Source organism: Chanodichthys erythropterus, chromosome 2 (genome assembly GCF_024489055.1).
Source record: "Chanodichthys erythropterus isolate Z2021 chromosome 2, ASM2448905v1, whole genome shotgun sequence".
NCBI lineage: Eukaryota > Metazoa > Chordata > Actinopteri > Cypriniformes > Xenocyprididae > Chanodichthys > Chanodichthys erythropterus.
The window spans coordinates 27,872,637-27,889,893 of NC_090222.1; the positions used below are offsets into that span (position 1 = coordinate 27,872,637).

Sequence of the window (17,257 nt, forward strand, 5' to 3'; positions counted from 1 at the left end):
ACAATAAAGCCATCCAACGTCTTCAGTCATCCTGCACACTTCACTCTCTCTCTATCTCTTCACACAGTAAGCTCCATAACACTCGCTAATGCCCATATCTTCTCCTGTTCCAGAGCCTTTCACATCTTATGCTCCTATTTATAATGCCCTTTACCCAAACAAGCACATACATGTTTATTATATATACAGTGCTTCCCACACATAGACTTTACTTGGGCGGGCTGCCCACGTAAAATAACGGCCGCCCAAGTATATGGAGACACATTTTTGCTTTTATTATTTTTATCCTCTTATACATTTATATCCGCGCAAGATAATGAAACCATCCGCTATCGATTAACTAGACGTTTCATACCTGCTCGTTACGTGTGCGTCAGAACCGTTTACTCCCGCTGACATTCCCACAGGCGCTGCCTTTTGTAAAGTCACAAGGGGGCGCTGTTGCGCATTCTACAAGCTCGCACAACAGCGCTTCAGACTGCTTCAAAGTGATTCTCAATCAATGAAAAGCGCAGATTTATGCCAAGCGATTGCTAATGAACTCAAGTTGATGAATTATTACAAAGTCTACTTCATGGCCTTTATATAAAATGTTTTAGACAGTTGTAAGAATCTGAAGGATCAGCCTGCTCTAGTACAGACATTTCAAAATAAGAGTCCCGGTGTATTTTGGGCTTGTTTATAATTAAAAGTAACACGCTAAGTTTTTTCTTTTGGGTATTCGTATTTTGGGTTATTGGTATTTTGTTTACACAATAAATTGTTTTTAATTTAAAAATACAATTTATATAATTTCCATTTAATTCATAGTAAATTATTGCAGTCTCCCCCACAGGAAGAAAAGACTAAGAACATTATTTGACACATATTATTAATTTTATAAATTTTACTAGTAAAATCTGTGTCCCATTCACTGAGAGAGAAAAAAGGTGAACCATTTATATGTTGTAATTTAGCATCATTTACAATGCATAATAATGCATAATATTAGTATGTAATTAATTGTAATATGCTATGTAATTAAAATTAATTTCAATAAATAAAAATACTGTTAAAAACTGCACATTATTTGTTTGTCACATGTAGTAGACCATTTTTGTGCCGTGGGTAATAGGAGGATTTTTTGCCCAGCTACCACTGCAAGTATATTTCAAACCTGTGGGAAGCACGGATATATAATATATATATATATATATATATATTAGATATATAATATATATATGTTATTATACAGTATGCTATTTTTATTATTACTATTATAGAATTATAAAAATAATAGTATAATAAATTAAATAATATAAATATAACAAATAAATTAAATATAACATTTACTTTGCTGAAAATTCACAATTAGTATTTTCATTACTTAAAATCTGGATTCCAAGAGTCAATACATTCTGGAGAAATGGGGGAAGAAAAAAAATCAATGTCTCAGAAACTGACTTTTAGGACTGAAGGATCAAATCAATGTTTGAATAAAAGACCAGCTGTTTTAACTTAAACAAGCAAAAACCAAAGCATAATTAGACCAATAAATGGCACACTGCAAGAAGGCCTCATCTTCATGAAGCTCGAATCAGAGAGCGTGATTTAGACGCTACATGAGAATTCTCCATAAGATAATTATAGTATAGTATAGTAATAAAACAAAAAAGACACCGTTTCTGGTCTCAGGAAACCTCTAGTTAACTTTTAACCTAACAGGATCAATCTTATTTGTCAGTGTTTTGCAAAGGGTTATTCACTGCTTCATTGCATGATGGTCTGCAGCACGGCTCCTTTCTTTCCGCTCTCTGGGAATTCCCCTCTCCCTCCTCCACTCCGAACGATACACACATGCTATGAACTGCTGACTCCCTCTCTGAATCTATGACATCACCACTTCACTTCAAGGCAGATCATGTGCAGTCAGCTCTTATGTACTGCAGCTGGTCGGCAGGTCACAATCTGATCATAAATGAAATTTATTATTTTGATTTGGTGTTTTCTAACAGTAAACAAACCGTTCATTCAAAAACAAAATAATTTACTCCAAACCTGTATGACTATCTTTCTTTTGTAGAAGACAAAAGGTTAATTTTTTAATAATATACTGGTTGGTTTTCCCCCCTGCAATTACAAAATAATGGAGAATAGAAGCTTTCAAGCTTCATAAAAGACAACGGCACCACAATTCCCCATTGTCTCTGCAGAGTGACGTACACAGACTATAGGTCTAATTCAAAAGGCTTTACTACTGTTATATTTCTGTGTTGAAGATCTCCAGATGGAATATAACATACATATTCATACATATCGAAGAGCAGGGGTCTACAGGATATGTATATGTATGACTACAGCTGTGCTTTGCAAATAATAAGGGACGATATGGCTGCCTTGGCTTGCTCCCTGCTTTCTGGCCATTATAACTAAAGATATGTTTATGTAAGAGTGTACCACTGAGGATGCTGATAGAAAAAGGCAGAGGGAAAGAGGGAATATAGACATAACATTTACTCTAATATTTAGGTTAACGTATTCCATTTTTAAACGCATGCCTGTGTATAAGCATTATGTTTTTAGACTTTCATATTACAGTTTTAGAAAAACAAATTAGCTACGAGTTCTAATTCAAACTCAACAAACTAAAATGTTAGAGCTGTGAACCATGACATCACAAAGACATTTAATACCCAACCCACTTCTATCTGCCATAGAAGCTAGGCACCATTAACCCCAAGAGTCATGTGTGCAGTAATGAATAGTGTAATCAGTCAATACGCTGGATTCTAAACCTTAAGAACGCCTCAGGAAACCATATTATTGATTAATCTGAAAAAACAGCATTAACTGTCAAGGGCATACAGGGTTAAAGTGTGCAAGAGTTGTCTCGGGTGTGCATGGGAGAGAGAGAGAAATTTATATTTTTTTTTTATTTTATGTATAATATATATATATATATATTCTATTTATTTTAGAATAAAAAAAAAAAAAGATTCTCCAATTCATTGTGATTCTCTCTTCACTGATTCTCAATTCTGAGCTTAATTTTTTAAATCCGCGTATTCGCAATGGAATTCTGTGATAGAGACGTATTTCGCTTGCTGACAGTTGCAGACAAACAAACACAAAACCATCAGACAAGTATAGACTTGTGTAAGGTTTTAAGGTTGAAGCAAAATACAATGGTAATCACAGGCTTCATTGCACAGATTATGTGTTGTGAGAAACTGAATTTGCTTGACAATTTGGGGTTTCACCTGCCAGCATTTCCCTTTCAAATGCTCTACAAAGGCATCATTTATGCTGTTTAGGAGGAGTATAAATTCGATACATGAAACTCAGCGACAAAAGTCTGCTTTCGAATGCTAAATAGTTTAAGTCAAAGTCAGTAAACTGAAAATGAGAAAGAAAAAAAAAATTAGCTCATAAATTGTTTTAGAATTGGATTGTGATTCCCAGAATCGGATTAGATTGTGACTGTGAGGTGCCTAAAGATTTCCTCCCCAATTTACATATTCTCAAATGATAAAATATTATCTATTAAAAGTTGTGGAAAGCTCTCCTTCAAAAATGTTTTGTATTCTGGGGTTGAGTGCTGAAGCATAGTTATAATGTGCTTTAAAAAAAAAGCAGAAAAAAAGAAAGAAGTCATCTTTTGGAAACCTTTCACACCAAATTAAACTAAACTGTCATTTGGTAACTTTAAAGGCCACAATTTGGCCAAGCTACCAGCTACCTACTGCTTCTTTAAAAACACAGTGCCAGAGTACAGACAGTCAACAACAGTCCGACTAACAATAATATTAAGGTCATGAGTTCCAACAGTCACCAACAATATTGAAATGTGGTTTCACTGGGACTTATACCCTCTTCCTAATTATAAGCATTTGAAAGAAAGTCAAATAACCAAACCCTTACCACAATTTAGTAATCAACCACATCTTAAAAAAAAAAAAAAAAAAAAGAAAAGACTTCCTCAGAGATTGTCTCCTTCTCCAGTTTTAGTTCTGTAAGACCAACAGCAAGTTATTTAGCACTTTAGTACTAGTAAGTATACTAGTACTTTATATACTTTATGTATATTTAGATCAGACATCCTCTTTTTACATCAATAAGTGTAAAGGCCCCGATATACTTCCAACAAAATCAAAGAACGAACAGTTGTGATGTCATTTCGAACAAAATCAGGCCAAAACGAAGTTCGTTTTGTGTTCTTTTTGGAAGTTCGAAATGGCTTGCCACACACTTGCCGCTCCAGCTGCAAAACACCTTCATACTTCCATTGGTCCTTGACGATAATGTAATAGGAGGTGTGCGCCGATGCTCCGCCTTCATTTGCGTGGAACTCTTCTCTGACTCATTTCATCTGTTGCGTTGGTTGAGGTAAGATCTCCGCGGGTGAAAATATGAACACTGGATAGCCGCTTTATAGTACAAAATGAAGTTGTGCTTCTGGGGCACTGACACTGTTTTTCATGATTGATACTGTAAAGCTGCTTGCTTTTAAGCAATCTATTGAATAAAGTGCTATATAAATAAACGTGACGTGACTGGAGTGCTAATTTGCAGAGCTCGTGCTAACATACCAATGTTATGATCAGACGCTTTTCTTATGCCTTCTGTAAAAAATGCTTGCTGTTTTATCATTTTTGTTGTGTCTACTTTATTACTGAGAGAAAAAAAAGCATACAGCACGTATTTACATATTCATCTAAACATCGCTCTCTTATATCAGTGTGGGCGGCGTCAGATGTTCGTTTACAGTATATCGCTGCTCACGCATTTCGAACTTCATTTTACCCCTAAATGATGAACGAAAAAGAACTTCGTTTGAAGTATATCAGGGCCTTGACAGTAACAATTTACTCTGTCACAACAAACACAGCTTGATTATCTAGAGGTTATTAACAAGGCTTCTCCATTGGAAAATTTGTTTTCCATTACAGAGACATCCCTCTAAAGTAAAACACTTCCCAAAAAATATATATTTGAATATTAATGTAACTGTTCTTAATTGTTACTAAATTATATTTAGAAATAAAATAAATCCAAGACATTTTTTTGTACATTTCACATATCTTAAAACATAAAACAAGCTTGTCTTCCCGTTTTGTGGGAAAATGACTTATCCAGATGTGCAGCAGACTGGATGTCTCCCCCCCCCACCCCCTATAAAAGGAGACACAGAGACTGTGTGTGAATGAGAGAGAGCTCCACGCTCATTCAGTACGTCCAGGATCTGCTTAAAGTTAAAAGACTGCTGTTGTGTGGAGGATTATCATGTTTCACAGGCATGAAAACAGACGATTCTACCCATAAAATTCTAATCAGATCTGAAAGCATTTCCTTCAGAGATTTTTTTTGCGGGTGATTCTTCTACCTTCCCTCTCAAAACACCTTCACAACTAAAACAATGCTATTAAAAACTCTTATGAAACCAATCTTCCTGTTTCAAAAGAAAGAATGGGATGAGAAATTGTGCTTGTCAAGTGATTTTAAAGGGTCTATAATGACATGTCAAGTGTTACCAGTCAAACATAACCCTATATATCAGTGAAACAGCACAATTCTCTAAAATAAAGACACACACTGGCTCAGAAAATAGGCCTAGAGCGATTAACACAAAAGCTGCACTTTCAGTATCTGTATCCATGACAGATTTGAGATGTAAACCTCTCCAAGCCTCTTTAAGATACAGATTAGATAGGCACATTTAGGCCCTGTTTATACCTGGTATTAAGATGCGTTTTGGTTGATCAGATCACAAGTAGACAAGGGAGACACATACACGTTTACACATGTTTTAATCTGTTTCTTTAGTTCACTTTCAACCACTTCATTCCTTATTTCTTAGGGTGGAAGGGTCTAAGTATGGGTAAATGTGTGAGCCTTTTCAGATCTTTCAATCTAATGGACAAAATAAGCTTGCACATTTTACATATGAATGTGACCAGAGACTACAGAAAAATTTATGGAGAGCAGCAACTTTCATTTCTGCTCTGATAGATTCATGACCACTTCGAAAGCGGTGAGTGTGTGTTAGAAATCAGGAAAGGTGAGAGAACATTGATCTTGGTACGTTTTTCATCTTCAAACTAAACTTAGGCCTTCAGCCAACAAAGTTGGCTAGTGTGCTTCCCATAATGTTTACGCATTAGGTCAGTAAGTGGAGAGTTCGTGAAACGTTTGTCTTTCTGTGGATTTAAAGGTGCCCTAGAGGTGCCTTTTCAAAAGATGTAATATAAGTCTAAGGTGTCCCCTGAACGTGTCTGTGACGTTTCAGCTCAAAATACCCCATAGATTTTTTTCACACAGCCAAAATAACCCTCAAAATGGATCTTTACAAAGTGTTCATCATGCATACATCGATTCCTGTGAGTATAGTATTTATTTGGATGTTTACATTTGTTTATGAATGAGTTGGAGGCTATGCTCCGTGGCTAACGGGCTAATGCTACATGAAGATGTGTTTATGAATTATACAGACTGCAAGTGTTTAAAAATTAAAATAGCGACGGCTCTCTTGTCTCTTTGAATACAGTAATAAACGATGGACACTTTAGACTTATATTACATCTTGTAAAAAAACAATCTAGGCACATTTAACAATACATTAGCAACATGCTAACAAAACATTTAGAAAGACAATTTACAAATATCACTAAAAATATCATGTTATCAATGATCATGTCAGTTATTATTTCTCCATCTGCCATTTTTCGATATAGTCCTTGCTTGCTTACCTAGTCAGTTGATTCAGCTGTGCACAGATCCAGACGTTCTGCCCTTGTGTAATGCATTGAACATGAGCTGGCATATGCAAATATCGGGGGCGTACATATTAATGATCCCGACTGTTACGTAACAGTCGGTGTTATGTTGAGATTCACCTGTTCTTCAGAGGTCGTTTAAACAAATGAGATTTATATTAGGGAAACAATGGTGTTTGAGACTCACTGTATGTCATTTCCATGTACTGAACTCTTGTTATTCAACTATGCTGACGTAAATTCAATTTTTGAATCTAGGGCACCTTTAATATCATCTGTAAGCTTCATTCAGAGATTAAGATTTATATTTTTAATTTCATTTAAAAAGTACAGTACAATTTCATGGATCAGTACTACTTAAGTTCAGCACTAGTTTACTTGGGAGTGTTATGTTTGTTTTCATTCAGTACCCGATTATAAACCATCTGTTGATTAATCAGTTATTGGTTATATTTGTAAAATCCACCACTGGTCGGCCTCTAGTAAACAGGGCCTTACAGTGATATAAGAGTCCCCTATCTGTTTGCAAGATAATGCATGTGAGTGAAGAGAAAGAGAGAGAGAGAGAGAGAGAGAGAGAGAGAGAGCTGCCTGACCGGCTTTCCCAAGGGAGATAGTCTGGTTTGGGTAATCAGAGATGAGAAAATGTCTGAGTGTTCACTGAAAACATGACCCCATAAAAAATTAAGCACAACAGGGGTCTCCAGTGTGCTTAAAATGCTTTGAAATGCTAAGGGGCAAACAAACAGACCTTTCCATTTCTGCACTACAGCAATGTCCAAAATCCTAGAAATTTCCATTACTGATAATTAATGAGTGGGGAAACACTAGATTTTTTTTCTTTATCAGCTTTTATGAGTCTCTAAAGCTCTCAAACATAACCGGTTTCCTAAGGCCCATTGTTCTAAACCCTTGCGCACTATAGTAGGAAACTATTAAGAAGTTCATTTAGTCTTTGTTTTTTCGGTGCGTGTGTGACAACAAGCAGCTGCTTACAGTAAATACTGGACTGTTGGCATAAGCAATATTGGCAGTACCGGAGCCATTTTAAAACATACAGAAACCAAAAAACATGTTGTTTGTTTGTATTTGTTGATTGTGTAAGCAGCATATATATTATTATCGGTTTGCATATTATCCGTTTATATTATCTGCTGAATTTTCAGCATCCATTACTCCAGTCTCCAGTTTCATGTGATTCTTCAGAAATCATTCTAATGTGCTGATTTGATGCTCTAGAAACACTTATTATTATCAATGTTGAAAACAGTCACCATTGCTTAATTATTATTTTTTAGAAACTATCAGAGCTATTCAAATCATCTGGTGAATCACAATATATAATCAAAGAAAAACAATATATCGCAATGTCAGTTTTTTTCCAATATCGTGCAGTCCTATTATGTCGCATAATTATTAATATCAACTACTTTGATTAACTCATTTAAACTGTGTGGTGCATAAAAACATAACACAGTTATAATAACTAAATCCAAAGCTTTGCGTAAACTACTAAGGATTGAAGTTAAAAAAAATATACAGGCAATAAGATTCAAAGCTTTATGGCATAACTCATTCCAGTAACCAGTCCTGACTAAACTGTGTCAAGGCCTCACACACAGCATTCCCTTTTCAGATCCTGGTGATGAGGAAGTGGCACAGCCCGGACAAAAGGCAGGAAAGCCCTATTTTGCATACTCAAAGCTTACACTGTGCCAGTCTACTGTCCTAAAGAAGAGAGAGCAGCAGACCCATCTGTGCTGCCGCTGCTCATCAGCAGGAGACGAGGGGGAGGTGGAGACTCCGTCAGGAGGGAGGAGGGGGTTTAAGGGGATTCCTCATATTATAAGCTCAGACATGGAGGATTTAACCAAACTGCCAGTCTATAAGCTGCTAAATCAATCAGCTGTCAAAAGGTGAGCTTTGCCAACCATATCATTTAAACAGGTTTTTGCAATCTGACATTCATGCCTCACCTAAAAGTATTCAACATCATACCATTGACATAATATCTGTATTATGTAAACATCAAATGACATGAAAACAGCTTTTTCAATTTCCTTCCTTGCAGGCACACTGATATCCTAATGCACAAACACTTAACAGTGCATTACTTCATACATTAGCGAGATCATTTAGAGTATAACAGTCTGAAATAGTCAGAAGCCAGAAATAATTTCATAATAACACCATCACGGCATAAATAAACCATGTCCATTTGGGTTTCACTGAGCTCTAAGTACTGAACTAAGACACCATAGAAAGCCAAAAATATAACAGGATTTAGAAGAAAAAAACAATTTTCAACAAAGTATAATTTAACATCTGGCTAATAATGAATGTTACAGAACTTGCATTATCTGAAGCAGCAGATTACTTTGACATATAGACGTATAAGATGTAAATTCAACACAAGCTTTTGATCTACACTTAAAAATAATAAAAAATATATATTGTGACTGACATTTTTATATATATATATATATATATATATATATATATATATATATTTTTTTTTTTTTTAAATGCATCTATAGATAGATATAGATGTATCATGCATATATAAACATAAGATATGTGTCATGATAGTCACTTAGGACAGTGTGTAGGCCACATTTGACACATTTTGTGCAGTATTGACCATTATGCATTAATTTTTTTAATTAAAAAAATAAATAAATAATAATAATAATAAATAATTATATATATATATATATATATATATATATATATATATATATAATTAAAAAAAAAAATCATGCACAAGATGTACAACGCCCATGTTTACTATTTACAATAGATATATGAAAACAAATGTATACAGTCTATAGATAAGTTGTAGATTTCTAAAGTACTTTAAGCTGTAGCAGATATATATGGGAATGTTACATCAAAGATAGAAACGCATGATGCTCACAAACACCGAGTTACAGGCAAAATAAATGTTACACTCGTCGGTCTCACATACAGAAAATGACATGAGCGCCACTCGGTTCATGCGCTTTGGAAGCTGCAGTGATGCTTGTTGCAACGACAGGCATTACAAAAATGAGATCCTATTTCAAACATATGGCTTAAGATTTACAAAACACCATAGCCATCGAACCACGAACATTTAACAAAGTTTGCGTCGTTAAAGCAATACACTGAAAACTATTTAATTAATAAGATATGTTTTCGCTTGATGGCCGTTACTCTGCGTTTTAATATGCTAAAGTTGCTAACAGTTAGCACTGGGAATGCCATCCAGAAAGTCAAAGCAAAGCTCCCAAATTTCCATCAAAATCTTTATAAACATAAACAGAAGTGGTGCATTTGCATGTGTTAGCGGCGTGTCTCTTACCTTTGGCATCGCTGTTCTCCTGCAGTGTTTTAGCGGCCGCCGTCCATAAATCGCATCCCAGCAGGCAGAGCACAATCACGGCAGACCTGCTGCTGTCCGCCCCTCGCATTATTGCTGCTCACGGTTACAAGGATTTTGCTCAACAATGCGGCTTTTCTATGCGACAGGGGTATCTAGAGACTCGGAGCAGCTGAGGTTCCCTGCCATTATTTGGTGTTTTAGCAAATCTGCTCATGTCATTGAACACCGATGGGCGATTAGAAAAACCCTCCGCTCAGCATCTCCGTGTTGCCGCTGTTTTCCCCCCAAATCAACTCGAGAAGACAGAAGGCGAAGCGAGTCAACTCCACCAGTTTAACCATTTCAATGCCACCACCAGGTGGTGCTGGTCTGTCATACAGAAAGAATGATTAGATCGCCATCTGCTGTCCAATACTGTCAATTACCTCACAACAGTGGTTCTCAAACTTTTTTGTTGGATAAAGGTTCCATTATCCATTCAAGGACCCCCAATTATGACAAAAACTTGCTTGTTTTCCCAACGTTTTTATTAATAGAAACTGGGAGTGAGGATATATTTACTAACAAAAAAATAATTTTGTTATCCTAGAAATTGTAACTATTGTAAAAAAGGGAAAAAAGGAAAAACTAATTTTGATTTCAGTTTACATCTTGATTGTATGTTTTTTTTAGGAATTAAATTGTTACATTATTTTAATATTTATTCACAATTATCTAAATTATAATAATATATTAAATTAAATAATTCTAAAACATCCTGCAGCCCCTTGGGAATTTGATTATAATATATTGAATTACTTAGTAAACTAGTAAATTTATTCCAACTGTCATGATTTTTGCTTAATATGTAAGATACATCTGATATATATATATATATATAAAAAAAAATAAAAAAAAATCCTATTTCAGGATATTGTATTTTAAAGATAATTTTGTAAAATACAGCTAAGCTTTACAGATCTTTATTGGAAAGTGTATAACAATTTAATTATTCATCTGAATATAATATTCATATAATACATCTGATGTTTTTTGTAATTATTTTAAATTAATGATACTAAATATCCTATATATGCATTTTGATAATTTATTTAAATTATTAAAACAAAAAATAGAATCACAGTCAAAAATATACATCTGAATTATATAATTCTGTATTATATATAATAGTCTTTTTTTTTTTTTTTACTATAATACTATAAAAAGGGATAGGCTCTCCGGCATCCCCACAAATTGGAGAATGGATGGATAGACCATAATACATAATAGCAGTACTGAATACTTTGTATATTAACTAGTATTAACTTTTCCTGGTCACTCTTCCAGTTTTACTATGATATCTGGATTGTGTTATCTGTTACTGTTTACCATTTATTCATTAGGTATTGGCACTTAGTTACTAACACTTTAACACTTTGTACTATTTAGTACAGATTAATTTGCACTGCAATTGTTACTAGTAACATCTTCAATGTTACACTAGTAAGATATTTAATTGAACTGAAAGAACAGTTGTCTTTCTGTAAGGTATTTGCCTTCTCTTAGCATGCAAACAAGAGATACGAGGTGAATTAAATGATGATAAAGAGATCATGGTGAACTCTATACTTTATTTGTATGTAGCAATTCACACTTTTTTCAAAGAAAACCAAATGAACTTCTTAAACTCTTACTGTATCTAAAGTTACCAAACGATTGAGCATTATAGATCAGTATGGAACAGTTTAACAAAACTGAAATTAATGCTATGCGAGTTTACTTAAAGAAGAGAACACTCAAGAACACTGAGAGTCTACATATGCCAAGAAGATAAATAACAGTCGGTTTGTAGTGTTTCTTATTTGCCTTGCAGATTTTCTGCCATATTGGCAAAGTAATCAAAAATTACTGCAAACTGACATGACAGCATGCCAAAACAAACTTCAGAACAAACTTTATATCTCTTTTAATTACAGGGTTCGACCACAAGCACAATCCTCAGGGGAGAGAAGCTGCACAGACTGCAGAAGAATGGAAAGACCTTCTCCGTGAAATTGGTCGTGAATGTGTGATAGAGTGTATTGCTGAGAGGATCTGAGAATGAAAGCTGTCCTTCATCCAAATCAAGCTTCACTCTCACTCGCTTCGGTTTCTCACACGCAGGCAAAGGGATGCATGACTCCTGAGGAGCCTTCAGACTGAGCGTGTCGCTGTCATAGCCGATGCACCAGACCTCGCTGGGCAAACTGGTGGTTCCTTTTCTCTGGACAGACTCTGTAGTGACTCCCAGCATCCAGAAAGTGCTGTCTCCCACATCCACATCCCAAATGTGTGTCCCTGAGGAATAGCCCACAGAGCCCAGAACACAGGGAAACTTATCAAATCTCTCCAGGTTAGAGGGAAGCTTCTTCCTCTGCACGCCAGCCACGTCTTCCTCTTCAAGCTCATCTTCGTTCCTCAAGCTTGTCAGATCTTCAGACAGTATAAGTTGAGAGTTAGCGGTGTTGGGATCGAGCACCACAGGAGCTAAAAAAAAAAGAGAATATTGCGAAGATGTTGCTTTATAAATGTAATCAATCAATGATACTTAGAAAGAAATGAACAAAACTGCTTATTAATATTTGAAAAACTTGTCTGACAAATCATAGGGCCTGCTTACGCCTGGTCAATTCATGCGTTTTCTCTGATTGGACAGCTATCCGATTGTAAAATCCACCCAATTGGCCCAACAATTGGCCCAATCCAGTGGTGTGGCTGAAAGTTTTCTGCATCTTCTGTCTTTTCGGTGCACAAGGTAATTTTTTTCCTATTAAACTTTTATCACAACATTGAATTTAGGTTAGAACGCTAATTGATTTTTGGCCATTTATCTAACCATTTATCTAGACATTTGATTATTCTATTTAACTCTTTACTATGATTATTCTTGTTCATTTTGATTTCATTGTCGCTCAGATTCTCGCAGATCCCACGGTCACAAACTCACTAGTCTTGGTCATTAGACAGAGGCAATTGACTAATATTATTTAGATGGCCGACCATGCTTGCTCATTTCTAAAAGTATGCTATTTAGTCCCCACAGATCTGTACACACTTAATTAAGGTAAGACTTTATCTAACCAGAGGTCATGACCATTACCAAGTTAGGCGGAGCTCTAAAACTTTAGTTGGTGTGCCCCAATGCTCCACCTAAACGGAATTTTAGTCCATTACTAACCTGATCGTAGATTTGTGGTGACATGGACTTAACGTAATCTACTAGAGTCAGAATAAATTCAAATGTAACAATTTATTATTGGTCAGGTAAATGTATCATGACAAGCATCTGGAAGATTATTTTAGTTTTGTGGAGGCACATTTATGTGGCCAAGTGTGAATGGAACCATTTTATCCAGTCAGTAAAAATGCATGAAGTGACCCGGTGTAAACAGGCCCTTAGTCATGTGGTCCAACAGAAAAAAAAAAACAGGAAACGATATGACTGACCTTCATGACTGTGTCAGTGTCAATAGAAAATATCAGATAATTGGACTTTTGGCAGAACACAAGGTTAGTTCAGGTTATAAAATGCCATGTAGCATGGCTCCCCAAAAACATAATATTTATGAATGAATTAACAATTTGTGATATTTGTAAAAAAACAAATAAAAATAAAAAAGTTTATGAAAAATGTATTTAAAAACTTCAAAGTGTGATGAAAATATGTTATTAGGCCACTTTTACATCATGACAAATCAACTATTTCTGAAAATGACAGAAAAATGAAATATGAAACCAACATGAATACAAAGAGTACATTTCTAAGAACTAGATTTTAAGACCCAAGATGTAGCAAATAATTGCTTGTTTTCAGTTTCACTGGAGAAAAGCTTTAAATTGTCAATAAAAAAAAGTGTGAATGTTTTATAAATCAACTCACAGTAACTGAAAGACCATCTTATTTTTGACCACACCGTGAACTTCAAGTTGCCCAGGTACTGTGCAGTATCAATAAGCCCTCCTTGAACTGGATCTGGATCCTGATTCATGTCCTGGGCTCTGGAAGCACATTCAGAGGTCAGACTCAGCACTACCACTGAACTTCAAAACAGACCGGAAAAGAAGAAAGCCTGCTCACCTCTTCATCATGTCCTTGAAATTCTATTGAAAGTGTAGGAAATATGAAAAGTTAATGAATACAGCATACACTAAATCATTTGGTTAACTGTAGAAAATGATCAGTTTTAAAAGACAAGCAGAGAAGAAGTAATAAAGGGCTAACCTGAAGGAAATGGATGTCCCCACTATCCAAATGATCTGTCAATTCTCTTATCGTTTTTGACAGAGACAATACTTCGTCATTCATCGTCTCAATTTTGTCTTTCATGAGCTGTGTTTTTTGTGTTTTTTCCTCGTTCAGTGCAGCAAGCATGGCCTTTTCTTCATCATACAGAAGCTGGTGAAGATGCTTAAAGTCCTTCTTGATGACATTCGCTGTGTGCAAGGCCTGGTGCTGAACAACAAACACATAAACAAAAACATGGTGTAAGTCATAAAATTCTCAGTAACAATAATGACTGTAATAATAATACTAATAAATCAGACTCAACAGATTCAGAATAAATCAGACTTACACGTATGTGCTCAGCCTGCTGATTATATTCAAATTTGGCATGTTGTATCATCTTCATTTTTCTAGTCAAGAGACTAAGTTCTCTCCTTAAAGGTCTCTAAAATTAAGTCAACATGAGTTTGTTTATAAGAATATTAAATATGCCAAAAATGGATTAAGGTCAATAAATATCATCAGCATGTACCTTACGTTCCTCAGCGAGCTCACAAGCAGGACGGCAAGTGTGTGTTTTGTGTTCGTGTGACTCTCTGCAAACCACACACACGAGCTGTTCATCATGCAGACAGAACAGACTCAACCTCTCCCGGTGAACCTCACACAGCTCCTCTGAAGGACCCCGGTAATCCAGGAAAGTTTGGCATAAGTTTTTCAGAGCCAGGTTAACGGGAGGGTTCTTTGTGGATCTTTTTCTGCACAGCGGACATTCTCTTGAACCTTTGGCCGCCCAGTACTGATGGGTACAGTCTCTGCACAGACTGTGACCGCACCCAAGCAACACAGGATCTTTGAAAATGTCACAACAAACAGGGCACATAAAATCCTCTTCAGAAAAGGGACGTTTCGACGCCATCTCTACCAGTTTGCGCTAGTAAATGACGCTGAATCGCATGAACACGCAAAAAAACATTTCGTTTTCTGTCAGAGTTTCTAACTTTAAGTTGCACTGTACACTTTCGCTTTCTGTTAACGCTATAGTCTGGTTAGTTATGTAAGCCATCTACAACCCTTGAAACGTGAAAAAAAAAAAAAAAACTTTTGGTGAATTAGGTTACGGGTGAATTAGTTTTTTTTTCTTCTAAAAATAATAGTAGATTATAGACCACCTTACATATATGTACAGTGTAGCTACTGTCTGGTGTACTACAGCAACTGAATGTGAAAATAACATTTAGAATTCCTGCAATTTCCCCCTAAAATAATTAAGCAGGCATAGCCTACTGTACGCGTATATAATGAGATATTGGCAAAAGCACATATATATAGAAATTCAGTCTGCACACCAGCCATTTACTATAGGCTAACATTGTAAAAAAAAAAAAAAATTCATTTGAATGAATGCTTTGACTTCGTTTATGTTTTTGCACTGAGTGGAATTTGCAGACGGTTCCTTAAGCAGCTGAAATTAACTTTACCGCGCAATAAAGAGCTTTTCGTATCATTCACTTGACTTTATGGCCAGTGGGCCTAACTACCCAACAATCCGTAAAACATTAGACATTTTGAATCGTGAGCGAAATTAAGAAATTCGGTTATACAAACATCGAAAGGAATTCCCCCCGCGCGCGCCCTACTTTGTACAATTAAAAGGAAGAATAATGCAACAATTCAAATAGGCTATAGTTTCAAATTTCATTTTAATTTCAGATCTGTGTAGAATAGACAGGGGTGCACATCACAATACATCATTCATGGAGTGAAACATTGATTGAAAATATAACAAGATGTGGTTTTGTAATGTCTTTAAGATTATTTCAAAACAGTTCTTGTATTATCAGTCTATTTATTGAAAGACACTGGTGGGAACTGATTGAGGTAAAAAAAAAAAAATCCATATGAAACAAACTGTTATTTTTTCATTAACATGGTCTGAATGCAACATGTTAGAGCAGCAGTCAGGAAAAAAGCATGAATTCCCAACAGATGAAATAAATGTGCACTTCATCTAACATTATAGCTATGCATTTAGAGTGCTGCAAGACAAATTATTTTTGTTCCCTTTAGTTTGCAAATGAAATATTCATGTCAGCCTGACAAATAAGTATTTTAACTTTATATACAAAACAACCTGAACCTCAGGTTTTAAACATTTTGGAGCCAGTGTACACACAAATTATCAACTCAAAAATGTCCCATTATTGCACATGTAATTTATATCTGTTAATTCCCCCTTCCCCACATCTTTGTACTAACTGAATTCTTTTACAAGCATCAATATGTAATCAGTACAATCACTGAACAAGGCATGTAGACATATGAGGCAATGCTGTGAAACTACATTGTGGGCTGATGCAAAGCACCGGCTCTTTAAGAATAAAGATTCTAGTTAGCCACAGATAGCAGAATTTACTACTACACCTTTATCATTATCAATATCAATGAGCCGCATTCTTATCTGTAAAATTCAGTTTCTTTTCTGACAAAACATGATTGTAGATGGCAAATGATTTGTATACAGTACAATCAACGCTATCTCACGACCAATTCGTACATATTCTACGAGGTGGCTATTTCGTATAAATTCATACGACCTCACTCGTGCGAATTCGTACGATTTGTCTAAACCCCAGTGACGGTTAGGTTTAGGGGCGGGGTTTGGGGTAGGTCATTCGTATGAATTCATACGAATTTGTCAACTCGTAAAATACATACGATTTAGCAAAAAACGTATGAATTAGTACGAGTGAGGTCGTATGAATTCATACGAAATAGCCACCTCGTAAAATACGTACGAATTGCCGTGAGATCGGGTTGCAAATGTGGGAGTGAATCCCCTAGATTATTGTTCTGTGTGTGTACAGAAAACAGGATTCACTCCTAAGACTGCTATAC

The 17,257-nt window shown here is 35.6% G+C and overlaps 2 protein-coding genes across 2 annotated transcripts in view; both read right to left on the reverse strand.

The window, feature by feature from the left end:
- The window catches only part of fam171a1 (family with sequence similarity 171 member A1), a 32,063-nt gene extending 21,641 nt beyond the window's left edge, over positions 1-10,422 (reverse strand). Inside the window, exon 1 of the mRNA XM_067408087.1 lies at positions 10,096-10,422. Within this exon, the coding sequence (XP_067264188.1) occupies positions 10,096-10,204 (109 nt within the window). The 5' untranslated portion in view covers positions 10,205-10,422. The remainder of the gene's footprint in view (positions 1-10,095) is intronic.
- Positions 10,423-11,869: 1,447 nt separating this feature from the next.
- Positions 11,870-15,364, reverse strand: LOC137027046 (E3 ubiquitin-protein ligase TRIM35-like). The gene is made up of 6 exons (XM_067394812.1): positions 14,892-15,364; positions 14,709-14,804; positions 14,357-14,587; positions 14,213-14,235; positions 14,015-14,133; positions 11,870-12,621 (listed from the first exon to the last, which is right to left on the reverse strand). Exons 1-6 carry the CDS (start codon positions 15,276-15,278, stop codon positions 12,062-12,064), a joined length of 1,416 nt encoding a protein of 471 aa, XP_067250913.1. The 5' UTR covers positions 15,279-15,364; the 3' UTR covers positions 11,870-12,061.
- Positions 15,365-17,257: the final 1,893 nt, after the last annotated feature.

Coding starts and splice junctions, on each gene's coding strand:
- LOC137027046 (XM_067394812.1), bottom strand. CDS start 15,278: ATGGCGTCGAAACGTCCCTTTTCTGAAGAGGATTTTATGTGCCCTGTT. Junction 14,805..14,891: donor AGCTCGCTGAGGAACGTAAG/GTACATGCTGAT, acceptor ACTTAATTTTAG/AGACCTTTAAGGAGAGAACT. Junction 14,236..14,356: donor GGGACATCCATTTCCTTCAG/GTTAGCCCTTTA, acceptor CACTTTCAATAG/AATTTCAAGGACATGATGAA.